At 39.2% G+C, this 27,178-nt stretch overlaps 1 protein-coding gene across 5 annotated transcripts in view; it reads right to left on the bottom strand.

Moving 5' to 3' along the window:
- The window catches only part of arhgap36 (Rho GTPase activating protein 36), a 77,827-nt gene that overhangs the window by 27,049 nt on the left and 23,600 nt on the right, over positions 1–27,178 (bottom strand). For 3 of the 5 annotated variants that reach the window (XM_042401321.1, XM_042401322.1, XM_042401323.1), the window contains exons 2-3: positions 14,798–14,954; positions 3,180–3,248 (exon numbers count right to left, since the gene is read on the bottom strand). In XM_042401321.1, coding sequence (XP_042257255.1) covers positions 3,180–3,248; positions 14,798–14,954 — 226 coding nt within the window. Of the gene's footprint in view, positions 1–3,179; positions 3,249–14,797; positions 14,955–21,626; positions 21,920–25,484; positions 25,696–27,178 lie in introns of those variants that run through there. The other 2 variants (XM_042401324.1, XM_042401325.1) reach the window with 2 other exon arrangements.

The following is a 27,178-nucleotide window of genomic DNA, read 5'->3' as shown; positions in this document are numbered from 1 at the left end:
ATCTTCTCATAATTGCACTGTTTTCTAACATGGCTTGTAGGAATCCACGTGGGTCCAACAGGCCTACAGACACAATGGAGACATAAACAATGTCAATAACCTTCACCCTCCTTCATTTATTACCCTTAACGATCTGAGATCACGGGCTTTATATTTGCTTTCTCCTCCATTATCTGATATGATTTTCAGCGCCAGAGAAGCTTGCACGGCTAAACCTAAATGCTGCAGCTTTTCTCATGATTCCTAACAGCTACAAACTATTATTACTATTAAAGTGAAAACAGCAAATAAAATAAAAAATGAATTATTATTGTTCTTACAATAACTTCGAACTGATTACGTTAGCATTCTGTTAAACCCATCACTGTTATCTGTTACCTTACATGTGCCGACCCCTGAAAGCCACAGAGTCATGCCTCCAGTAGTAGGGGGAGCGGAGCCAGCAGGACCGCTGCCAGGTCCCAATGTTCTGTGTTTTGATTAGCAGGGTTAGCTTCAACTAAGTCCCTGTGTGTAAGAGGCTGGAGGCGGGATTTAAAGACCTGCACAGACAGCCTGGGAATGTGTGTGTGTGTGTGTGTGTGTTTTGGCCTGTATGTTGCCCTGCTGTGATAATCACCCGAGAACAGAGAACATCTCTTTGTGAGAGGTTGGGGTCACATTAGCAGATGATCTGCCACATGGCTTATAGCAAGAGTGAGTAGAAGAAGAGGGAGGTAAAGAAAGCAGAAGGGGGAGATGAAATGCAAAGAGCTGACATAGAACAGAGACAAACAGAGACTGAGAGAGAAAATTAAACAAAATAATACTGATAAAACAGTGCAAGGAGATCATTGCCAACACTATTGCCTCACTTTCTGTGGTACTGAACTGAGTAAACATGCTTCATTTTGGTGTTTAACACTGTCAGCTTCAAAGGTGGTGCAGTTATGAACAAAAAACAGCACTCCTGTTTAAAAATAAGTTGTAACCACTGAAGATGACGCCATGCCTTTTGTGTAAATCAACATTGAACGTTTCTGCACAACAATGGGAGGGTTGGCTGATTGTAAACTTAGAAGCAGAGAAAAAAAAAACCTTTTATGGGGAGGATGACAGCATCGAAATGAAATTAGAGGAAGATAAGACAAAGACTCCGAAAACACTGTTGGTGGGTTTGGATAATTGCAAAAATGTGATATAAACTCTATGTCTCTGTTTGGTAATGTCTGATGTCTGCTGGAAATACAGCAAGATCCTGAAACTTGTTCAAACACGTACTAATTAGTGATAGTAATTTTGGTCTTATACATAATTAAGAACATCTGTTCAACCTGTCCACGCAAGTCTAAGTGCATCTCCTTCATCAGCTACATTTACAACTGGATTAGTTACGTGGATTTATCAAAAAAAATCCCGTCATGCATCAAGCAGGTATAAAGTCTTAAAAAAACAGTACTTTAAAACTAAACTTGAGGACAATTTTTAAGTAAATGACCTGCTATAAATTTATGTCCAAGGACAAAAAGCCTACATGGAAGCTTTATAATATCTTGCAGCCCCAAACAACAACCAGTACTTGTATGCTGGAATAACAACTGGCTCCAGATTTGCTGCGTTTCTATTAGTTTGTTACAATTTTATTAAACACAAATCCATTTAGGAAATTGCACCATGTAAGCTTGATATGTACAAACTGAAATAATATCTAATAAAAAAAGGTCTATGAACTACAAAAATGACCCGAAGATGAATGAAGAAACCACTTTATGACTGGATCGGACCACACAACATTTCTGTCGTCAGAGACGGTCACTGTGTCAGATTAGGAAATCACACCGTCATAAACTCTTAATGTGACTTGGCCAAGAGACATCGGACACTAAACGTTGGACCCTTGCCAATCGTAGCTTCCTGTCTTTCACAACTTGTGTCTTGTTCAGGACAGAGGTGATCATAAAAAAGGTGCCAGGGACCTACTTTATTGTTCCACACTCAGATCATTGTGTCTCTATTGCTTCGCCATGTGACCGTACAGTTGTGTGTGTAGTTAAATGTTCTGTGCTGCCATGGGAAATGTCATGCAACACGTTGTAGAAGTTCTCAAACTAGGCGAGAAAACTCAGGAAAAAATTCAAGCTCACTAATCTTGATGTCAAGACGTTGTGACTCAACTATGAGTACACTGCTACACTGCACAGAATTAAACAAGCAGGGACATTATTTGTTTTTCTTTCTTGAACTGATCAGATTATCACAAAACAAATGACCCTGAAGATTTTGGGGTTATAGCATTTTGGGGTTTGGGTTTTGGATTTTGGGGTTATTGGGGTGACAAAAGACGACTAAAGTAGAGCTGAGAATGTCTAAGAGGATTATGACTGACACATTTACTTCAGTCACTTTACATTTATTCATTTGGTTTATGCCCAAAGGTGCAAATCCAAGCCACAGTAGATCAATGAGAAACCTTCGGTCCACCTGAAGTGCCACAAAACGTGCAGGTGCATGAAGTAACTGTAAGTACCTCACAGATTACTTTTATCAGATTATTTAAGATGCAATCTCAAAAAACTACCCTGCTTTTGTTTATGAAATAATCAAACTGTAGTCATGACTTTGATATTTCAAGTACAATGAAATCTGGAGATAATCAGATTAAAAAAAAAAAAACTATGAGCAAACACATGTGATATTGTTTTGAAACAATGAAATGTTATTTTAAGCGCGTTACTTCCAGTAATGACGGTGGTTGGAACATAAACATACTTAACTGGAGGAGTTGAAGAGCACCCTCAGGGAGTTTGCATTCATTATACAGTTTGTGTCAAAACGACGTAGGAGAGACGTAGAAACCAAGAAATACAAGCTTGACTCACTAAAACCCTCCCATGAGTCAGTCTGCAGCCTTGAGCCACGAGTGCTTTATATACACAGTATTTCAAGTGTATGAGAACATTAGTGGTTAGTGCCGGTAAAAGCCACTGGACGTCAGCGGCGGTGATGCTGCTTCAATGAACAGAGGGGCCATTGTGTTTGATGATAACATTTGCTGTTGGTCCGTGGGTGTCGGGTCAGAGAGGGGTTTCACAGGAAAACACATTCACATGAATAAACAGATGATCAAAGGAGACAAACAGTAGCCAGAGATGGTGTTGTGTTTAACCGCACATTGACTGTTTGGTCGGTGTTGAACTCACCTCGCTCTTTCTTTTCCTTTGAAAAGGAGTCGAACTTCCTCCGCAGAGATTTTCTCCGTTTGCGTATTTCTGTGGGGAAGAAAAAGTCACCATGAATAAAATTGTTAGTGGTGCTTAAAGGCATACTATGTAGGATTTATCGGTTGCTGTTTGTAAACACAACATTCAAAGTTGGCCCCTCCCCCTTAGCTCAATGACACCTTAGCGAGCTGAGAGTACGAGAGAGCTAGAGAGTGAATGAAGAGAGGGAGCAGCGGTAGCGAAAACAAAGCAGACTGAAGCACATAAAAGAAACACAGCAATGTAACCTGGTTGCTACGTCTTTATAGAGTCCTGACCTCACATCCTGCACGCTGCTATTGGCACCCAGAAACGTCCCGATCTCAGCAAAATAATAAGAAAATAAGAAAATACAGGCAGAGGGCAGAGTCTCTGCAGATAAATACACCACCACTCACTTCTAGTGGGTCATAAGTGAGGATTGAAAGGGATTATATATTATACATTGTTTTTCTAAGGAAAATCCTGCGTAGTATGTGTGTACTTTAGTCTGAACAATGACTGCTGTGTATAATTTGCTCAGTCATATCTGTTATTCATTTATTCAGTTATGTAAGTGTGTTTTTATGTATATTTACGTACTTGTTAAGACGCCCCGGTCAACACTTTCAAAAGGATCTCTAGACACACTCAAACATACATGAAACAAACATCTCACTCGTCGTTTCATGAGCCTCAAATTAACTTAATAAGCTCAATCATTACGTCTTTTTTTCAAGGACACAGAGGACCAATTCAAACCGCCCTCAACACGACCTATTTCCCTTTCCTCTCTCATTCACTTATTATCTTTTTTCCTGAGTGCTTGTACCTCTTCCTCAGTTCTAAGAATAGAGCGGACCATTTCAATAGACGACCAGAAGACCGTGTTGTTTGTTTGAATAGCCCTTTGCCTAATGGCTGCACTGCCCACAATGACATGAAAGACAAAGGGATACGGCATGAGTGTGTTTGTGTGTGTGTACGAAAAAACCTAGAAGAGAATAGCGTGATGTCATATTTAAGCAGTGGTGGAAGATGTACTGAGAGTTTTTACTTATTTAAAAGTAGCAAAACCACAATGAAAAAAATACTCCACAAGCAAAAGTCTTTAAAATTTTACTTAAAAAGTACAGAAGTACTGACAACAAAATGTATGTGAAGTATCAAAAGTGCTCAATAGAGTTTTAACACAGAAGCTAAACAGCTTTTTAATAACAATTCATATTTTATAAACTCATTATGTTTTTTACATATAAAATATTGATCTGAAAAGTAACTATAGCTGTGAAATTAATGTAGTGGAATAAAAAGTATAATATTTCCCTCTGAAATGTAGTGGAGCAGAAGTATAAAGTACCATAAAATGGAAAGTAAAGTATAAGTACTTCAAAATGGTACTTAAGTATTGCACCACAGTATTTAAGGGCATAATACCAAAGTAAACATCCATCTTAAAACACTTCAAATCGAACTGAAATCACAATTTTTGCAGCTGGAAACTAATGTCAAAGTGATTTGTGTTGAGCAGGTAGTGTACAGTTGGTTTTTAGAGCTTTATCTCTGAAAACAGCTGCCTGCTGCAGCCAAAAACAACAGCATGAGAGCGCTGAGAATGAACCAAAACAGTAAAGTTGCAGCCGAACAGCTAAACAATGAGCTGGAACTCACTATGAGGCTCCGTAAACCCGACGGGAGCTGCAGTAGCTGATAATTGACTGTAGGTTTGTCACTACGAGCTACACTGCTCACATTAAACACCGTCATTTCATACAAAAATATTGATTATAGCTGCTTTAACAGACCTGTTTGTCTTATCTTGCATTTCTGCCGTAATTTTCTAAATTGCTGTCGATTACTAGCCAAATAAAGAAAGCCACATCAGTCACATAAAGATATTTTCAGCGCAGCAACATAGCAGAAAATAACTCCGCGCCCACATGCTGGTGGCTGACATCGTGCATACAAGAAGGCATTTGTTGCAGTAGCTTTCCTCTGTGTGTGTTTTTATAGCGTGTGTTTGTGTTTTGTTTCGAGTCAGTTGCCCCGTTTTACGAACTCTACATCCTCTCACTCTCATTCTGACAGGTTTACATGGGAGAACCCATTGTTTGGGTTATTAAAGCTGCTGTTTAGAAATCCCCACATTCAAAGTTGGGTCTTTTCCCTATTTAGGCACGATGAGAGCTTTGTCCATCACAAATTGTGCTGCTAAAGATGGAAATTCTTGTTTTTTCCCCCACTTAATAACAGAAGGAAAAAAAAAAATCTGCAAAATTTTAAATAGAGGAAAGAAAAATGAGAGTATTTGTGTCCATGTAAGTGTGTGTGTGTGTGTGTATGTGTGTGTGTATTGGGATAAAGGGGTCAAATTCCCATGACTGCAGGAAATTAAAGTTTATTTCCAAAGCGCACAGCCCCTCCCGCCGAACACATGCCGCCTGCAAAGGCTAATCTCCTACCGAAGCCCCTCCGATGTCTGTGTGACTGTGTGAGCACATGTGTGTGATTACATAATGCACAGTCACACTGAGCTAAGATCAAAGACCAAGACAGAGATGGAAAACAGCCCGTGCTTCCAACTATAATAGACTCAGATATTTTTCCTGCGATTTTTCATTGTTATTTGTTAGTAGCAGAAAGTTTTGGTGAAAATGCATAATTTTGATTGATGACGGATTAGAATTTATACAAAACTGAGGATCAGGTGACCTGAATCCAACGTTTTCCAGCTGGCTTTTTAAAAAGATGTTTCACAATGTTGCTTTGCTACATCAAAAAAGATGTACCATTGAGTTCATGTAGCTTCTCAGCTGAGAGGAATTAGATAAAATAAGTGATTAAGTGGACATTTTAGTGGTTAAAAGTTGAAAGAATGAGGAAGGAAAGAGGGAGTAAGGAAGGAAAAAAGACATCTTATGAAGATCAGCATCTCCCAAAGTTCTCACTGAACTACTCGAGCAGATTTGAAATGTCTGCAAATAGATTTAAAAATAAGAATTGATGTGTTTCACAAGTGAAAATATACAGTACACACAAAGTAAAACATTGAAATGCATTAAAAGATGAATATGGGGGCTTTGTGAGAAATCACAAGATTCAAATATAGGAGCAAATACAGAAGAGTTTAAATGAATTAGTTTTTTTTAATGCAAGTGTCCAGGCCAGAGAAATTTGAGGAAACAGGGGTGAATGGTCCTGTTTGATGAGGCTGGTTCACCATCTAACTCACTGAGACAAGACATCTTATAACCTGCTCTTTTACTTGTATAGTTGATGATCGAAGAAAAGTTTGAATTTGACTTTTAAACAGAGATTGCTGCAGAAAATCTTTGCTGTCTCCTCAAGCTGCTCATACAAAATTCCTTAAGTTCGTCCTAAAACAGCAGTCAGGTTCCTGTATGAACATCAACATGTTTTTCTTGCTAAGGATCCCTTCATAATGCACTTTCAATGTAAGTGATGGGGGACAAATTCTACAGTCCTTGTTTTGAGCAAAAACTTATTTGAAGCTAATATGAAGCGTCAGCTGTCAAAATTAATCAAATCAATTCAATTACTTTCAAAGTTACAGTCTTTTTAGTGCCAAATTCCCTTTTTTTGTTACAATCCTTTCTACTGCACCTGATCAGGAAAGCACTGTCCATCGAGACTGATATTTTTAATAACTTTGGAAGATATCCACTTTATTTAACTAACTCAGACAGCTGAAGCATCATATTATCTTCAGATAAACTTTTAAATACATTTTGCTCAAAAGGAGGACTGTGGATTTTGTTCCCTTCACTTACACTGTAATCACATTGGAGGGAATCTTCTAATGGTCAGTATGAACAGGAGGAATGATCACAGCAAGAGCTTGAAAAACTGTGAACTTACCCTTTAATAGAATATTTCAGAATCAGATGTGATGGTTTCTTGAATCCATTGTGTTCATTGTTTTAGATGATGTATTATCAATGCTTAAAGGCTCCAACTTGTTCCAATTGCACTTTGTTTAATTTTTACCTTGTGGCTTATTTTGTGATATCAGTTTATCTGTAGGTCATGGTTGATGCACTCTGGAAACTTTTTATTCTAAGTGAGGCTTTCCTGGATAAAAACTGGTGAAATAAAAAGATAAAAGCGGAAACAAACAGCGATAACTAGAGCAGGAAAGGGAGGGAGATGGAACAAGTGGAAAAGAGACAGTCCGAAGAGAGAAGAAATGAAAAAAAAGACAAGAAGCCCTAAGAGGATGGAGAGAGCAGGATAGTTTAAAAAACAGAGTCCCTGTAGAGTGGCGAGATTCAAAGATTTGGGCATGAGAATGAACTCCCGTTCTGACCGCACCAAATAAGAACAAATCTGTCTCACAACTGCTGACACATTTCACGAAGAATTCACTGGATCTTGCCAATGAAAGTAAACCACACAAAACGCTCGCGCATGCACGTAAATTTAAAGACAGACGTATAAAGTAGTCGTGTTTTATAGACGTTTTATGGCACGGATTTCGGTTTTAGTAGCAGTGAGAGAAAAAGAGGAAACTGAGACACGGGATAAAGAGCAAGAAAATAAGATGAAAGGAAAAAAAAAAACATATTTTCGTGATGGGGAAAAGCGAGACGAAACAGGAGAAGTGAGGAGTGGTATCAATACAGAAGAAGAGAAGAAGAAAACAAGTGGAGAAACTGCAACAGAGACCCGAAAAGACAAAGAGGGAAGGGAGGGAGCGCAGCGGGTGGTGATGCTGAGGACTGCCGGACTGGAGAGATTTCACCCCAGGGGAGAAACCAAAGTGGAATATTCCCACACTTACTCACAGAGAGCTTTGTCTGTAAACCAGACTGTTCCTGCATTCATGTCTAATGTCATAATTTAACTGTGGGCATGAAAATACCTCTGGGTGCTCTGTCATCTTTACTTTTATCGTTCCTGGTGGATCTTCTGTTGAGCGGGGCTAGACTTTATATTTGGGAGCATCACAGACTGAAATTAAATTGCCTTTTTTCCCCTCCATCTTCTACAGCATATTGCATAACTGCTCTGTAGTTCAACTGTCCTGTGTTCTCCTTAGAGAAAAAATCTGGAACCAAAAAGGGAGAAATTTATATTTTAAATCGTTTGATTTCATGATGGTGCCCCCTAGTTTTACATGAGGTTAATTAAATGTTGTTCCATCCCTGCTTACATAGCTGAAGTCCTTATTTTGATACAGCAAATTAGGCAGCAACTAATGATTATCTTCATTATCATCTGTTGATTATTTTCTCAATTAATTAATTAGTTGTTTGGTCCATAAAATGTCAGGAAATGGTGAAAAATGTTTGTTTCTCTGAACCTAAAGTGACCTCAACTGTCTTGACCAACAGTCCATAACTCAAAGCTGAGCCTGATAGCATCCTGCTACACAACACAAGACCCACAGACCCACATGAGCTTTCCTGCTAACATCTCCTTCTTATCTAACTCTCAAACATAAACACACGTCTTGCCCTGCATCTTATCTTGTTCAATGAGCCACCACACAAACATTCACCGGATAACAGTGCACCGCTAACATCAGTTAGCAGGCTACATCGCTAATTAGCTGCTCAGCTGCAGCACTTTTTCTTCATTCTAATAATACAAACCTATTAACAATACATTAAAAACAGTTTTTGACTGCAGAGAGAGATGATTAAATGTGATTTCAGTGGGACATAGCCTATTGGGGTTTCAATTCTTGTAATTCTTATTTTTAGTATATAATTTGCTTATTTTGTAAAAAACAGTGTCCGATGTTCTTAATTAAGTTCCCCACATCTGCTGCAGCTGCTGCTCATCACCTAATACTTCCAGTGAAAACAAGGAAAATGTGTGTTCTGCTTTACAAGCTTCACATCCTCGCTCTCACACGGGATTTACGTGGGCTGAAGGCATTATCTTGGTTAGAAGAGCTGGTGTTTAAAATTGCTCAAGCCCGGGTCTCTTTTTTTTAAAAAAAAAGGAAAACATGGCATTCTGTAAAATCAGGAATATTTGGGATATTTGAGTGCATTCCCTTATGGTGGGAATTCTTCACCACTAGCACATGTTTCAAAACTAGAATTATATGACACATGACGCAACTGACTGCTTGACAGTCCCAGAGCAGGCAAATCTTTTAAATGTCAGTCTCATGAAAGCCTGTGAACAGGTGGAGTAGCAAAACAGTAAACGGAAAGTGATTTACTCATGTTTTTCCCATGAATTGAACCCTGACCTGATGGGAAAAGAGCATACATGTATCCCTAAAAACACAAAATTAAGAGGAAGAAAAAAAAACACGAAGGGAAAGAAATAAGAAGACTTCCCGAAAGCAGGAAGAGCAGGGACAAGTGAAGTCTCACAGGATGTGTGTTTGTCAGAGATTAGAGAGAAACACTTCAACGTTACGGTTTTTCTCAGTCGCTTCTGTACATTTCTCAGATCAGAATTGAAACTTGTTCAGCCTCCACATCATCTAGTCACTAGTGCACATCATAAAAGTAAACAAATTACAGATGCTTTGCCTCATTCATGCAAATGATTATGTACTATTGTCTGCTGTTTCCTGCTGTATATTATCAACTGCTTATGTCAAGTCGATCAAAATGTATTACACTGGTTCTCTGTTGAATAGTCTTACCCCCCAAAACATGTAGGCATTAGTTCATTGCATAAGTCAGTGGGTGAACCAGTATGTCAGTATGTTTTCTATATATTTCTATTAGACTTTTTTTTGTAAATGTGTCCTGAATTGATCAATTTCTCTCAGGTGAATCTTGACTTTCACAAATGAAGGGGAACGTGTGAAGCGTTAGATCAACCAGTTCTCAACCAATCAACCAATCTCATGAGCCAATTTCTGACAACGGAAGAACAACAAGGAAATGAACAGGGTCAGCAGCCGGGAAAAAGAAGAGGAGTAAGGCTGCGTGGTGAAAGGGCAGAGAGGCAAAACAGAGGAAGAGGTAGAGGTGGCCAAGGACGAAGTCACTTTCCCGATGACATAAGGGCCACAATGTTCTCAATCATGGCCTTACAATGACCAAGGCTGGTTGAAGGGTGCAGCCACAAGTTGGGAGAACAACGTTTTGTAGACAGAGCGGCAATGTGCACTGTACTGTAATACTGTATACTTACTGTAATGCTTCATATTACAGTATTCCACTTGCATTTTACAGTGTACAGTAAATTTATACAGATATATACTGTACATACACTGTAACACACAAACATGTATACATATATATAGAGTGTCTATACACAGTGACATTTTTTGAAATCTTACTCAATCTTGTGTTTTGCATTACTGTGTTTTTCCAACCGCAAGACTAACTCACAGAGATGGCAGAGGGCCCTTTTTCACACCTCAACAGGAGGAGGCTATTTGCACCGTGGTCATAGCAAATAATGCTGTTAGATTAAGGCAGATACAGAGTGCGGTTAAAGAAGACAACAATGCCTTTGAAAAACATCCAGTTTGTTGGCATCTCAACTATCAACAAGGTGCTGAAAAGACACTAGATGAGCATTTGAAAGGAATGGTAACAATGTGAAGGAGCTACAGTACCAGTGTGTACAGGTAAAACATCTATGTGCGTACAGTAACTGTGCTTTACAGTAAACAGTACAACATTGTATAGTGATATACAGTGCAGTAAGTGTGACCTGTACACATTTGCTATGACTGTAGAGAAGAACAAGCAATATGTATACATTTGATCTACATGTATCTTGTATCACAATGCATTTTTGGAGAGAAACACTGAATAAAACAGGAATTGTGTTGACAAAAAACTCTACAGCGTATCACTAAGATGCACTTTGGCACATGCTTTGAGAAAAGTTGCCAAAAGTAAAGTGGTTGTATCCATATTTATAATTTTTGTTCCTAGTGGGAATGAAAACCCCAACTGCAGATGAGGTGTAACTGAGCTTCACTGTTTATCGGAGAGGTCAAGAGTTAAGATCCCTGAGAGAGGAGAACTGTATGGGAGAGAGCAGTTGAGTCTGAGAAAAGCAGCTTACATACCAATGGGTCTCATAGGATAAATGCCACTGACAGATCTTACACACACACACAGTAGTTCTACAATCAGCTGTGTTTGTTTCTTTGCATCAGCCTCTTTACTCCGTGATCCTCCTGACCTCAGTGATCCCTCCAACCTCAATAAACACAAAAGAAAACCTCCCAGTCTGCAGTCTCTGAGGTGCTTTTATAATTTGTCAGTGAAACCATCCCACTTTATTGGTTGGATTTAGTTCTTTAAAGTTCAAATGGATAAGACCATTGCACATAAATAGTATTTCAAAGCAGGGAGTAGTCCAGTTACACCAAGAGGAACGGTCGAACAAGTAAACATCAGAAGAGGGAAAGTGTTGAGGTATTTCCTGGTGTTATCAGGGATTTAAGTGATGTGTGATGTAGCTGACCTTTTACGTGTTAGACTGGGAAAACAGCCAATAAAGGTGGTTGACTTTAAATGAAAAAGCATTGTTGACTTTCTGGGTGGGAAAGCTAATAATTGCATTTCCCCAAATGTTGAACGATTACTTTAAGGCTAAGTTCTTATTGCAGATAAGCTTTGACTGAAGATAATTCATTTGCAAAGAAGAAAAAAAGCAGAATGATGCATATAATATATAATATTCTTGATGCACAAATTTGGGTTTAAGAAATCTTAAAGCCATAATTGCTTTGGAGGCAGAGATACCTGTATGGATGGAGCCAAAGAAGCTCTGAGTCTATGATATTTAGGCCAACTACAGCACTGACTCTGCACAAAATAGGGCAGACCACCATGCAGAGCTGGCCCTTGTTTTTGTGGAGAAATTTAGGATTTACGGTAAGCCACCTCAATTATATCAAACTGTTGGACTGAAACATAACACTCGTACCAAGCTAGCCAGGTGACATCTCACCATTGGCCCCCAAGTAGGCAGATCCCTGGTCAGCAGGCTCAAAAAGCAATTGAAACATGAGGATTTAATGGAGATTTGTGGAAGTAAAATCTATTTCATGAAGCGGGGAATTGTGGCTTTTACTTTCCATTGTCTCTAAAGTTGACATTCACAGTTGGAGCAGCAAAGCCCAGAAAAGACATCAAGCATCTTCACAGATTCTATCTATTAAAACTGGACAAACATATAAGTGGTTTAACAAAATCTCCTGAACGAATTTCTTAGCAAAAATGCTTAAAAAGGTGAAATCAATCGGAGATGCCACTGCAGTAATGGCGGCTTGTCAACCTCCACCTACATCCCGGATTTGTATATAAAGGAAATCTGGTGATTTTGTATGAATGCAAATAGCAAAAGACCGACATTAAATGTGCGGAACCAACTCTTTCACTGCCTTTTTTAGGATCTAGAAGTCTTCTTGTGTGGTCCTCGATTTAGCTAACAAGCAGGCAAGAAGACAGGAAAGAGTGAGCAATTAGGCCAAAGTTGAGTATCTAACCACAGATTTGGTTTTGGGTCATAAGAAAAGCACTCAGCTTCCGTCTTCCATCAGTTACTCACTCTCTCCTTCCTTTGATCTTCCATCAGTGATTAGTGTAACAACTGTTTTCAGGCTTTTACTGCAGAAATTTCCACAAGGTTATTTTTGCTCTCCAAAACAGGAAAAGATAGTCAAGATCATCCTTTTTGGCGGTGACAGGTGTCTTTTTTTAGACCCTCTTCAGCAGAAAAACGTTTGTTTAAATGGCTTAAAACAATATTTGTTTGCGTTTAGTAGCAAAACAGGAAGTTACTCACTTATACAGCTTTTTTTATAGTTTCCTATGTTTGTGCACTGCATACAGGTACCTTGCTTTTTATCCACCGAGCTTGCTCTGAATTTTTGGGAGGACAACTGCCCTGAGCACTCCTAAGATGAAAAATATTCAACACTAAACTGAACCAAAATCCTATCAGGAGGTATTTGAGATATTGAGTGAGACATGTGGATGAATAAACAAATCATGCAACATCCTTTGACCTTTCTTATCATAACTGACAACGTGGATTGCTTACACATGTAGAGGCTGTTTTCTTTGACCAAAGAGAGACTGAACACACAGGCTTATCCCCAGTGTATTCCTGCTTCACACTCATTCCTCAGATTCTCAGCCAGAGTGTTATGGCTCCCTTGACAGTTGGAGGGTTATCCTTGCTCAAGGGCAGTCCAACCTTTTGAGGGTGGTGGCTGACCATCAATTCACTCTTCTATCACATCTTCCAAACTGGCGCCAGGTTGACCATGTCATCATGAGCTCTAGGCAGTTGTTGACCCTCCCCACAACCACAAAAGGCCACTGCAAGCGTGTTGTAAAGCTACCACATCAATCAAAAGATTTGGTTTTATGGTTCCAAAGCTACAGTAATCATCAATCACTACTTCAGAATCTGGGAAGCTGATCCAACAAAGCGGTTTGGGTCTTGACCTCAGGCCCAGTATTCGAAGAATTGCATTCATAATGGACTTATCCACACCTCTTGATTTACATCCAATGTAAACATTCAGTGCCAAAGCAAGAAGTGGTGTACGGTTTATATATGAAAGTGGACTGTAAGGGTGTTGGGGTGGTGGGTTGGGCGTTTAGAGAGTCTGTCTTTCATGCATGAGACCAAAGTTCACATCTCGTCACAGTTCTGCATAAACGTTCATCTTCTGTATTTAGCGTGACCGCAATCTTTCCCAATCTTTATCCATTCCTTGTTGCCATGTGCAGATGTTTTCCAAAGCAAAATGTGAAAAACACTGGCATGGGACATTAAAAAAACATTACCACTGAACATAATCTGGTGTTTTCCAGAACAATATTGACGTTCCTTTTTGGTAATAAGGTTGATTAAAGGGGTATTTTAGCAATATACTTATAATATACACTTATATAATGCTAATGGATTCACAAAAGACAAATTAAACAATGTTCAAAGCAGCAGAGATTGAGGTGTCCTGACCTGTAGCTCCTTGAATGGGTCAAGCTCCAAAAATAGTGAATCCTACATTTTTTGTACTGAAACCAATAGCATTTTATTGTTGGACCCTCCCTGCCTGGTAATCGCCTCTTTCCTATTCCCCACCTTCAATTTTTAACACAACCTCTGTTTTTAAAGATTGATAGTTTCCGAACTCTAAGCTCAAGATGAAAAAAAAAAACCCTTTGGCTTGACATCAACTGCTGTCAAATGCTGAGTAACACTCATCACTAGTAACTGACCTTTATGATATTTATGAGTGGAGTTCCCCTTTAATGGACCATTTGTTTTACCATATTTTTTGGCCGACCATTTCTCAAAGCATACCATACGTTTGAGGAGTTCCTACCTTTCACACAGCCAAAAAATCCAGTCGTTTCAAAACCCTCCTCAGTTTTGCACTCAAGGATGCTTCAATCCAGGATTTTAGAGTCTACCATCAGGTTATTCAATGAGCAAACATGGAACCAATGAAAACAATATGGTTTGCTGTTTGGCAGCCAGTTTTCAAACCAGCATAGGATGGGAAATCAATCATACAAATGGTACGCTTTTGTAAGAATTTATGGGCTAAAACATGCAAAAGCACCAGTATATCTTTTTGAACGAGTATCATTGTCATTTACCTCTGGGGACACCGATCTTGTAGTCCAGGTCCCTCTCTTCCAGGTGGTACAAGGCGACATCCTGTAACCTGGCTCGCTCCAGCTCTGACAGGCTCTGGATGGGCACCGGCTGCAAACGTACACTCTGACCCAACATGGTCGCCCACGTGTGGTCCCCCTGCCGAGAGAAGAGAGAAGAGAGAACATTAGCAATAATAACATGAAAAGACAGATGGAGGATGACATAGCGCCCATGACAGCACAGACCATTAATTACAATCACCAGTTATCCTTTTATCTACACTTTAAAAAACACATTTTCCGCTGCCTTCGACAATTTAATCAAAACCCTAAAAGACAAAATGGAAATCTTTGCTGGCTGTAATCAGCGAACATTATCAACCAACCATCAACTTCTTGAGAATTCAATTACCAGCAGTGACTTATAAGCATCACTGTGTCCCTACTTTTATCTCACTCTCTCAATCTCAAATAAGATATCATGTTGTAAGCTGCAACGTACACATATGTTACTGTTGGTCATATCTATCGCAACCGGCAGGTTGAAGCATAATTAGCACAAAACCTCCACTTTCATCTCCTTCTTTGTTTGGAGTTATGAAATAGTTAGATATTGTGTTCACTTATTGCCACTCCTATGATTATATTTAGCTTATTCTTTCATTGCAGCTTCCCTTTGTGGCGTGCTCACTCTTTGTCTGTTGTCCTCGAGATTTCTGTATAATGAAAGCCAATTTAAGTTTCTGCCTCAAGTCACGAATTTCCTTTTCAAACGGGGAACTCCAACGCATGAAAAGTTTAGTCGTCATAATAATAATAATAATAGAGACCTACTCAGCCTGGTGAAACTGTTGTATAATGTCATCTGTAGCTCTGAAGGTACTTCTAAAGTCTGACAAAATAACCCCAATGACATTTTCAGGGTAATCTTGGTCTACAGAAATCCAAAACATGTCCCTTTGATTTTTCAAAGACAGGTGAAATATTTCGGAGATGATATATCAATGATATTTGCTGGAGGAGGGTTTGACTCTCCTGGCTCTTAGTCTTCACTTGCCAAAGTCAACTCCACATACTCCATTAGCCTCAGAGAAATTTCTGTTATTTTGACACACAGCATCAAACACTTTGTTACATAATTTTTTTTGTTCTAAGGGTAAAATTCTTTCTACACAAGTTACGAGTACTGACAGGTTTACCAAACACTCCTCATTTCTTTGCAGAATTATGTTTTATCAGATTTTTGTCTTATTGCTGTTATTGAGCTTTGTGGTTTTATTGCTTTTTTTGTGTTATTTTTATGTATGTTTCTCTAGATATTTATATTCAACCTATCATTTATCATAATTTCAAACTTGTGATTATTGATTCTTGCATTGCTGAACTTATTGTCTACCTGTATGTTTGTACAACTGTTCACTGTGCATTTACCCGGCACGGAGCGCCACTGAGAAACTATCAAGTTTCATCATGGGAAATGTAGCTGAACTATATTGGAACTATAACAAGTCCTCCAACTTTATGGAATTGGATCAATAAACTACTGAAGTGCCTCTTTAAGCCTGCGGTTTGGGTCCAACTGTGAAACTTCAGACACAAAGTCATAACAGAAATGCACTGTAAAGGGCAGTTACTGTACACACACACTCACACACACACACACACACACTCCCATGTTCCATTGATTACGCCAAGTCTCTTGGGTCTTGTGAAAAGCATTTATCACTTAAAACGCTGCCATGCAATACCCTTACAAATAAACAGAAAAGAACTATTGTTAGTCCATTAAAATATGTTCTAATATTCCCAAGAGGGCTCTTAGAAGTTTTGTTAGCCTTTTTTTTCTTGCAGTCTGAAGCATTTTTAGTCACTACCATTTAAGAAGTACTTTTTTTCCTACAATAAACATTTGAATAAACAAATTCACATTAAAAGTATACTAAGAGATGCTTAGATAGGCTGAGGTCTAGCTAATAATGTTGTGTGCTGGCCAAATTTAACCCCTCATCATCAGTCATTTTCATCTTAAAAAGTCACCAAAAGGAGTTTATTTTAGGATTTTTCTGCAGCAACAGGCATACACAATCTGTCTGAAAGTTCAAATGGACCCATAATGTCTTGCACTAGTCTAATGATATTCATTCAAGCAGTATATACCAGCTCCTGGCTGAATTCCAGGTAGACCGAGACCACTCTAAACACGGCAGTGACAGAGAGAATGACAGATGAAGTGAATAATGGATAACAGGACGCAGAGAGACAAGAGTGAAGTGGAATAATAGCGACAGAATGAGAGGCTTTAAGAGAGACAGAGGAAACAGTAAAAACAAAGTGACGTGAAAAGTGAATACGCGTCGGAGTGGAAGAGCGAGGGAGTGGAGGAAGCGTGTTTGATGGAGAGACGCAGTGGCCACAGGTTAACAAGAACCAGACAAACACACTCCAGATCTGAGGTCTGTGTTTTGCAACCCGTTCACCCTATCAGACAAAAATGTGTTTTTCATATCACGTGTGGTGTGTTTGTGTGATGAAAGTCTTCCATTGAAAAACCATGAGCATTACGTCTGGGGGATTTTGCGCAAAAGGTATGTAAATCAATCAGCCACTAAATCTATGCAACACACGGAGCTTATGACTCATAAAAAAGAGGGACTGCATTCGATTCGGGAGGATATACTTATTACAGCGTTTGGCATGCCGTCAATATTTGAGTCGAGGAACTGACTTTTGCAGACAAATTCATTTAGTAACTTAATTACTGTTATTTACTACTACATCCTTTTTTCATAGATAAAATCACTTCAGTCCTAAACCCCAGGTTGGTAACCACTGGCATGTTTTGTAATATCTGAAATCTGTGGTTTTTATATTGTTATTAGAACCAGCTGTATGGTGCAATGTGGTACAATTCTTCATTTACTCATGCTGTAGTATATCTGAACAGTGATGCGATTGCTTGTAACAATGAGTAACAATTTTTGCAATGAAATGACCAAAATGATTTGAATCAGTGTAGTTTTACCTCTAGTCATACTCATTACCCTCTACCCTGTTATTACCCCAGTAAACAATATATTTCCTGTCATGTTATCTGGTCAGTTGATGACCCAAAGTTGTAACTGCTTACCAACAAATTCACAAATGCCAAACTCGATGTTCCATCATCTTCTTTGTAATTCAAAGTCTGAGAAGTTACAGATTTCAGCTATATGTTGTTCCTCAACACTGAAATATTTAGGTGTTTTGGTTCATAATTTGTGCTGTAGAGAAGAGTCAAAAAGCCAGAAAAACTGTAGTATCCATTTAAAAACTAACAGCCAATAGCTGCCGTAGGTTACTGGTCATACCATACCAAATAAGGCTGTTGCAGCCTTTCAATTACATAGTCCAACTTTAAAGGAACGATTTAAAGAACCTTATCAAACCGTGGGATTTCTCATTAGATGACAAACCATACATGTGTTGTACATGCCTTTATATAATGACTCCTTTGTAAACAATCAGACTCAAGCCTGCCTGTGAAAGCATTTTGACTCAAATAAGGTAACCTTTCATAGTTATGATTTAAAATGATTTCCATGCTCTTTATGCTGCCTGCTCTGTGTGTGTGTGTGTGTGTGTGTACATATACTTCCACATGTCTATAATTTCTTCAGCCTCAGTCCAAACGGCACAGTGTGATTGGAGAAAATTACTTTGGCCTTAATGCTAAACGTAACCAGACAAATGAGACTTGCGGTGAAGCCGGATGAAAGTTGACCACAGAGGTCAGTGAGGCCTCATCCACGGCTTCTAAAGACGGGTTACATACATTGTCTCAAAACAACACGGTTCAGTGGAAAACAAAGTTGGTTTGTTGTCTGAAATGTCAAGAGTAAGAACTGATATTTAGGATAAGTGCCATGACTCATGGTTGGTCTGTTTAGAGAAAGTAAACCTATACATTATCTTGTATATTTTCTCTTTCTCTCCGTAACAGATGTGCATATTTACGTGTGTCACAAAATAAACAATTCGTCACCACGCGTGTTTTCTTCAACATGGATTCAGTATGTTATTGCACGGCGACTGAAATTCTACCTTCATGAAAAACAAATCTGTAACAGACAACGAGAAATACCTACGATTCCTAAAGTACTCGTCAACACGGTCGACTCCAGAACAAACTTAACGGTGGGGGGAAAGATGTGTGATTACAATGTAAATAACACTCACAACTCAGTCTACAGCAGGTTCATATCAAAGTGCTTAACACGCTACTTTAGGCTAAAGATGCCAAACAGGACATTCGCCCAAAAAGAAAAGAAAAAAGAAATCTGAATATCTATCTAAAAGCAGAAACTGAAAAAAGGTAACAAAAACACCACAGCAAGTACAATTAATGGGATTAAATGAGCATCATATTATCAAAAGGATAATATAACTGAATTGTATTTAATTGTATGTTTTTCACCATGATTTTTCAGATTAACAGCACTTTGTTCAGGTATTGTGTATATTAAAGTATGACCGTGTAATGTCTAAAAGAGGAAATAACATATTCTGCCTCTTTTAAATGACAAATAGAATGAATAAACAATAAAACACATTGTTGGTCTCACAGGAGTTTTGCAGCTGCAGCCGGACTCAGTCTGGTATGACCAGTAGCTTATGGTGGCTAGTTATTGTTGTATAACTGACTTTATGACTTCTCTACTACTTCTGCAAAACATATGTTATAACAATGTATGGAGGAGGGCAAACCTGTCTAGCTAGAGAGACAAGGCGCCCTGAGGTCCGCCAATGACGCAGATCATCTCTCATCCAATCTTCAAACTTAAGTATTGACCTTCCTTGACCCGACAGCCCGACCAATCGCAACGAGGAACTGGAGGCTTCAGGCCATCGGTCATGAACTCTCCTTGGTCCCACAAGTTAAACTATCCAATTGATACGCTGTGATCACACTAAATGCGTTTAATCATTGTGATGCTGAGTCACTCTGTTGTTGATGCACTGGATTTGTTTTACTTATGTGTGGATAATGTGATGCATCCAGCGCTGTTTGGCTGCTTTATTTTGTTGTGGTTAAAACATTTCAGCAGTATGAAAACTGCAAAACTGGGGAACATTATCATTTAATATAAAACATTATTGAAAGTACAACCACAATAAATCTGGCTGACTCGGTATGTTTGACCGCTCTGTAGTTCATAGAACTCGGTGTGTGGTTTGTGGCAGCATAAACATGAGGTGTTTATTAACACAGAGAAAACAAACTTTTCATCCAAAGAAACAAGACAGACCGGTGATGTTTGGAAGATGCAATACATTTGTGACCACAATGAGCCAATTTTCTGAAGTTAGGAGCCACCTCGCTATTACTGTCAAAGATCTAAAAACGAGTAGATTCAACAATTGGAGTAGCTACAGATCCCTCTTTACTTTAACTGTCCAATTGTGGGTTGTAGTCAGTACCAGGCACCAGGAAGACAGATAATTCAAACCATGACAGAGAAATAACACAGGAAGACAGAGGAAAGGAGACCAAAACTTCACTGAAACATCATTTCTGCATGGAAGCACAAGCTTGAAAATCCACAAACATATCTTGTTGCATACAAATCTTCGAGCAACGCAATTACTTTCTAAACTGACATCTCTTTTAAAGCACAACCAAAGAACATGGTGCACCAGTCACCCCAAAAAAGTGAGAATACTGCCTATAGCAGCAAATATTACTGTGTTATTAGCCAACTGCACTGGTCATCCTCCAGCCTTGAGAGAAGAAAATCTAACCTTTTCTTTGCTTATCTGAGTAATTTTAACTAACTCAATCAAGCTCCTTCATATACATCCAACATGAATCATCAGGACGCTGACTTTTTAGCCTTTTCACCTTTCTTGTATCATTACATGATATTGAGTTAGAATGATATCATGTATGCTGCCGTCAATAAATGCGAATTTAAGACCCTTTTGAAGATTCTCATTTTCATTTCAGTCAGCTGCAAACTTTAAAGAGTCAGCCAAAGACTTTTAAACCAACTCACAGGGTTTAAGTGAATTAGCGAGTTAGATACAGCTGATGAAATCTGCTAGCAACAGTTGTCATTTCACCTGGTCGATGACTAAAAATGAGAAGTCTGCTTTTGTCTCTTTCTGTCTGAAATCAAGAAACTACTGTTATAAAATTACTACAAATTTTGAGATGCTAATCTGCCATTAATATGACTGTAAACTACATGTTTATGTGCAGTGCTGGAACAAAGACCTTGACATCTGTAGCAACCACAGACTGTATATAAAGGTGGACATATCTCTTCTGTTTGGAGCCAGGATCTTCCAAATAAAGAGTGCAGGGTTTTGCCTTTCACACTCTGGAAAACACAACCCGCTACCTCGACCGAAGCTAATGCTAGCTTACTGGGTACATCAAGCTGTTTTGAGCTAACATTAGCTACTTTAACTTGTGCTAATAGGGCAGGTAGCATAATCACATAGCATCAAATCTTATGGAGCAATAATTTCTACCAGCAATTATTAGAGAGTCTGAATTAGGAGGTTGAGGTAAGAAGTTGACACTTTTTGAATGGGAGTCAGTTGGAGCATCTAGCAGCCGTCAGTGGAGTTGCACTTTGGCTTTAGCCTCAAGCTGCAGTGTTTGAATCTTGATAGCAGCAGTAACTAAGAGGAACTGATCTCAGTGAAGGGTCAGTTTGGAGGACAGCAACAGCACCGTAGACGTTTCAGAGCCCTACTTCAACAGTGTAAGTTCCTTGCATGACCTCGTGAGTTGATGAACAATAAACCCACGTTGCGTTCTTTTTCACAATTCTCAGATGCTCACCAAACCACTGCTGACTTGGCTCCCTTCTTCTCACAAAATGAGATGAGATCTGGACAGAAGAACGAGACGCACGCAGTACAGAGCCTGAGACCTTTGATCCGGACGACTAATCGAGGTGTATACCATTTGCTAAATTGGAGCAAAATGGGGCGCTGTGCCAATGTTAAATTTCGGAGATCAAACAAGATGAAGATGTTGGCAGGAGAAGATGAAGCTTTCTGTGTGCATTTGACTGTTCTTGAACTATTGTTTAGACTGTTTATCCTCATTTATTTTGGCTGCTTGAATTAAAGCAAATCATCAATCTTGTAAAATGTTTGCACACTGTGTTAAACATAAGCTAAATGGCAAAAAAAAAGCAATGTTTGTGTGTATCAAACATAAGTGTGTTATATAAGCTTTGCCTCAGAGTCATATGGATACTTAACTATGATAGTTAACAGATGCTTCTCTTTCTTTTTTACCTTTCAGTCTTTCCTCTCTCACACTTTTGCTGTTTTTAAAATCTATTTCTCTCTCTTCTCTGCCTCTCTGTGAAGCTCGCTGTGAATGCGATTGTGTATATCCGTCTCTCTCGCTCTCTCTCCCATGGGTGCTCCTGTTTGTGAGTCTGTATGCTTTTCATCATTAACCTCAGCCTTTTATCCTGCTCCCACTTCTCGTCAAAACAGCTCTAATGAGAGTTAGAGATTTAATAGCACTGCTCGTTCTCATTCATCAGCAGGGGAGGCGGTGAGGTAGAGTTGTTATTTTTGCACAGGATTTCCTTCAATTTGTGGAAATTTCAATTAGAATACACATTAACATAACAACACTGTGGGGAAATATATTTGCTTTCCCTCCTCCTCCTCCTCCTCCTCCTCTCCTGGACCCTTGAGGCCGGTATAGATTGGATGTCTTGTTCAACAAATGTTCAGCAGTGGGTGACGCTTGACGACACGAGGTGCAGGTGTGAACACGCATGTTTTTGTGATGTTATATGAGGGACATTTGGCAGCATTAGCCAGATCAGGTGCTGAGAGAGATGGACGGTTATGTAATATGAATATTTTTAGGATCATATAAATACGAACATGACATCGTGTGCTATTTTACGGTGTTTATATCGTGTGGGTATGACATCAGATTAACTGCAGCAGAGGTGGAAACTAATAACATACTTTAAATTACGGTATGGGGAAAGGCTGCATTACCAAAAGAGGTAAAGCGGGCAACGGTCCCGAAGCCCCGCTGGTTCACTGTGTGGCAATTACTTTGAAGTAATCTGATTGACTGCTGATTTATTTGGTAATATACCTGCGTTAAGTGGCTTCTGGATTTTTAATAGGATGCCTACATGGTGCATAATCCTAAATAAATTAGTGTTTAATTAAATAACCACAAACTGACTGGCGTAAAGGAAACTAGGGGCCAAATATTGCAGCATAGAAACACTGAACTTGTGCACAGAGAGTGTGAAGACTGAGACGGATAGGGGCCCACAGCTCAAGGTTTGTCGTGTAGAAGCACTTAAGTACCAAATGTCTATTTTGTGAAGCTTTATATTCAGATCCGTGACATTAAAAAGGGAGAAAAAGTTTAAAATTTTAGTCTAAGAGTTTATCTTGGTGCTGTAGTTACACTGCAAATTAAGATTTTACATGCAAAACACAAGTTAATATATATATTATATACAGCTCAAGGTTTATTGTGTAGAAGCACTTTAGTACCAAATGTCTATTTTGTGAAGCTTTTTATTCAGATGCGTGACATTACAAAGGGAGAAAAAGTTTATCTTGTTTCTGTAGTTACATGCAAAACATACACAAGTTAATATATTGTGTGATTATATCTCTATGAGGAGTATTTAGAACAGCTACAACATTGAAATTTCACTCACTAAACACTAAAATTAACTATTTTTCACAACAACATACTTTTAATGCTTCAGGGCATTCTATTATTAATACATATAACTTTATTTAACAGTAAATGAGCCTCACAGAACTGAAAAACTTATGTCATGCTTTCTCCACTTCCGACTGCGAGCCAGATAATAACACATCTTATCTAAATATTCGCACTCTGTTGCATTTTTTCCGGTAGGAAGTCTCAAACGAAGGATTGTGGTTTACACTATACAGTATATTGCATTTTCTCAGTTCACTACCACTACTTCTCATGCCGTCCTGAAGGCTTTTCTGCTTCACTGGTGACATACAATACGTTCACAGTATAGGTTCTTTCTTCCAACTCTGTATAAAGGACTAAAAATAACTGTTGCATGAACTGTGTCCCGTTTCTTCCTCAAGCTTTTATGTCTCCCATCGGTGCTCTTGTGTAATTTCGTGGAATGTGCATTTATAGAGCACAAATGAGTAAGACTTGTTTATTAATTATGTACTGTATATACATCCAAGCTCAATTTCTAGTTTTCACTTTGAGAAGTATTCATTTTCAAGTTTTTATAGTTGAAAAAACAAACAAACTGTGTATTTTTGTTGTTTTTTCCCCACATTATGGACACTCAGTCAGTTCCTGTTGTGGTTCCTTAATGTTTTCTAATGAAGGAACATTATCTTCACATTATTCAAGTCCACTCCGTGTTTTCCTTCACCTAATCAGGAACGGCTGCTGGTCTCATTAGGATGCTCTCAGGAAGACATCACGACTGAGCCTTGCATGCATTAGTGTTACAACACACACACACACACACACACACATACATAAGTAAACAGACAGGCAGCACTAATAGGCCCCTTGGTAGCGCTAAAAGACACAAACTCGGCCACAGAAACATGTCTTGCGTCGACACAGCGGCCCTATTGTGTCAGTCCTGACTAAACTGGCATGTTACCACACACACACACGCAGACAGACAGACAGACGGACTTTTCCGGGATCACACAGACTCTTTGCTGTCTGGAATTCAAAGTTAGGTCAGTAGACGAATACTAATAGAAGTGGATTAGTGGGATGTTGCCAAATGTTGGTTTATATGTACGTAAATGTACATGAGTGTGTTTGCTTGCTTGTGCATGCATTTCAGTGTTTGTTACATAATAAAAAATGATAAGATTCAAACTTAGAACATCTGGAAAATGACAAAATTTGATGTTCAGTTACGTTTTACACATATTTCAGGATACATTATGATGTGCCATAGATGCACAAGAATGCTGGAGTCTCTTTTGATGTTTGTGTAAACCACCTCTTATCTTTAACTACATTTTTTTGGTGCACAAAATGTGATTTCTCAGGAGTTTAAGATCCAATATTCTCTCTTGATTCCTCCTCTGTTCTGAAGCTTGATCTCATTTGCAGGAATTAAATAAGCAGCCTTTTCCACGACCTTAAAATGTCTGAATTAATGAGTGTTTACAAAGTTGTGCACCTGCCTAATTTTAGCTAACAGAGCTCCCTGAGGGTTGTGAGGTTTTTGTTTTTTTTAAAAGCATTAGAGCTGTGTTGCAAAATGTTGAGGAGAGGTAAAAGAAAATCCTACTTTCTGCATGAAATAAGACTTTCTGGGAAACAATGAAGTGATTCTCAGACAAACAAAAGTTGTAGAGGTTGAAAAATGTTCAACACAAAGGATTTTTTTCTTGTGTTAATGTGTCTAATGGTAATACTGCAGATGTTGGTTCCAAATGATCACAATAAGGCCGGAAACGCAGTGAGATTCTGCATCACTTAACATTTATGTCACATACGGTCTTTCACACACACACACGGGTTGCCTATATTTCTATAGTGGTCTGGTTCAGCCACACACACACAGTTCCTCATCCATCAACTTTTTGACAGATAACAAAAGGCTGGAAGCATCAAACAACAGGCAGATGCCAAAGTGCAAACACACACACCAAGGGTCTGTACCTGTCTCGGGGATCCTCTTTCTCTCAGTTAAAATCCCCCGCAATGACTGTCTGCAGATTTCTCAGCCTCACGTTACCTCGTTCAGACACACGAATGCATCTCAGCAGTGAGCTGAACGAGAGGACAAGCAGTTAAAGTAGCAAGTGAGCGAGCGAGCGAACACGGGGAGAGTGAGAGGAGGGAGGGCTGAGAAGTGAGTTAGATTAAGAGAGGAGGGAGGAGGAGGAGGAGGAGGAGCGCCGTATACTGACTTGACTTCCAGGAGCTGGAGAACATAAACACTGGAGAGAGAGAGAGAGAGAGAGAGAGAGGAGGGAGGGAGAAGTGAGATAGGAGGAGGAAACAAATGAGGGAGGAGGATGAGAGTAGGAATTGAGGGAAGAGTGAAGGAAGAAGGAGGAGGAGGAGGGAATAGAGGGAGAGAAGAGAGCAGGGAAGACAAGGGAGGGAAGGAGTAAATGAAGAATATGAATGTCGCAACAGAGAGAGAGAGAGATGGAAGTAGGGAGTAAGATAAGGCAGCAAAGAGGGAATGTGGGAATGTGGGAGGTAGGAGAGGAAAGGAGGAGCAAAAAAATTCAGGAGAGAAGAAGGTAGGAGGTGACAAATGAGGTTTGAGAGCAGAGAAGAAAGAAAAGAGAGAGGGAAGTACTGAAGAAGATGAGGATGTAAAGAGAGGAAGTAGGGAAGGAAAGAAGGATGTGATACAGGAGAGAAGGGAGAAGGATGGGAGGTCAGGAAAGGAAGCAGAGAGGAAAGAAAGAAGGAAGAGGAGGTGGTAGGAGAGCAAAGAATGGAGAGAAGGAAGGAGGAAGGGAGGGAAAGAAGGTGATAAGGAGGATGAGAAGAAGATAAAAGGAGGTGAGAAAGGGACGGAAGAAGAAGAAAAGATAAGATTGGAGGAAAGATGACAAGAGAAGTAAAGAAGATAAAAGTACAAAAAGGAGAGACAGGCGATAAGAAACCAAGGAAGAGAAGGAAGGAAGTTAGGAGGGAAGAGAAGGAGGTTTGGGAGGGAGGGAAAGAAGGGAATTTGAGGGAAATAATGAAGGAGAGAAGGAGCAAAAGAAGGTAACAGAGGTAAGGAGGGAGGGAGGGAATGTGAGTGGGAGGAGGATTAAAACGTCAGGATAAAAGCTCTATAAGAAGGACAGACAGGAGAGCAGCGCCGAGGAAGAATCCAGATCTAACTCATCTGCAACCCAGAACCTCTCAGACATCTGTTTTATTAGATTATAAAAGGTTTTCAGATGGTTCCCAGAGCAGATTGGGAAAAGAAGGGATAACACATTGTTCTGACAGGGATCAAAGATGATAATGACGCAATAAAAAGTATTTTAAATCTTAAATTGCATCAATACAAACTAAAGCAAAATGAAATATCTGTATCCAATGCTACAATACAACTTTAAAACAACATGAATTCATTTTTTTGTGCAACTTGGGAATAAACAGAATACAACTCATGGATGTATAAAAGAGAACTGGAGGCGGCGCCCAGTTCATTCCTATATATGAAAGCTGCTCAGTGGTGCATGAAGCCAAAAGCCCCAGCAGGGACGGCTAACATCCGCTTTAGCCCTCGAGCTAACTTGAGCGGTGATAAAATAATTCAATCATGCGGCTCTTCTAGACTTTCCAAATGTGATCGGACTGAACGGATCCAACTCTGACAGTGAAATGAGTCATTTCAT

This window comes from Thunnus maccoyii, chromosome 22 (genome assembly GCF_910596095.1).
Source record: "Thunnus maccoyii chromosome 22, fThuMac1.1, whole genome shotgun sequence".
NCBI classification, from domain to species: domain Eukaryota; kingdom Metazoa; phylum Chordata; class Actinopteri; order Scombriformes; family Scombridae; genus Thunnus; species Thunnus maccoyii.
This window is presented reverse-complemented; position numbering and strand designations above follow the sequence as displayed.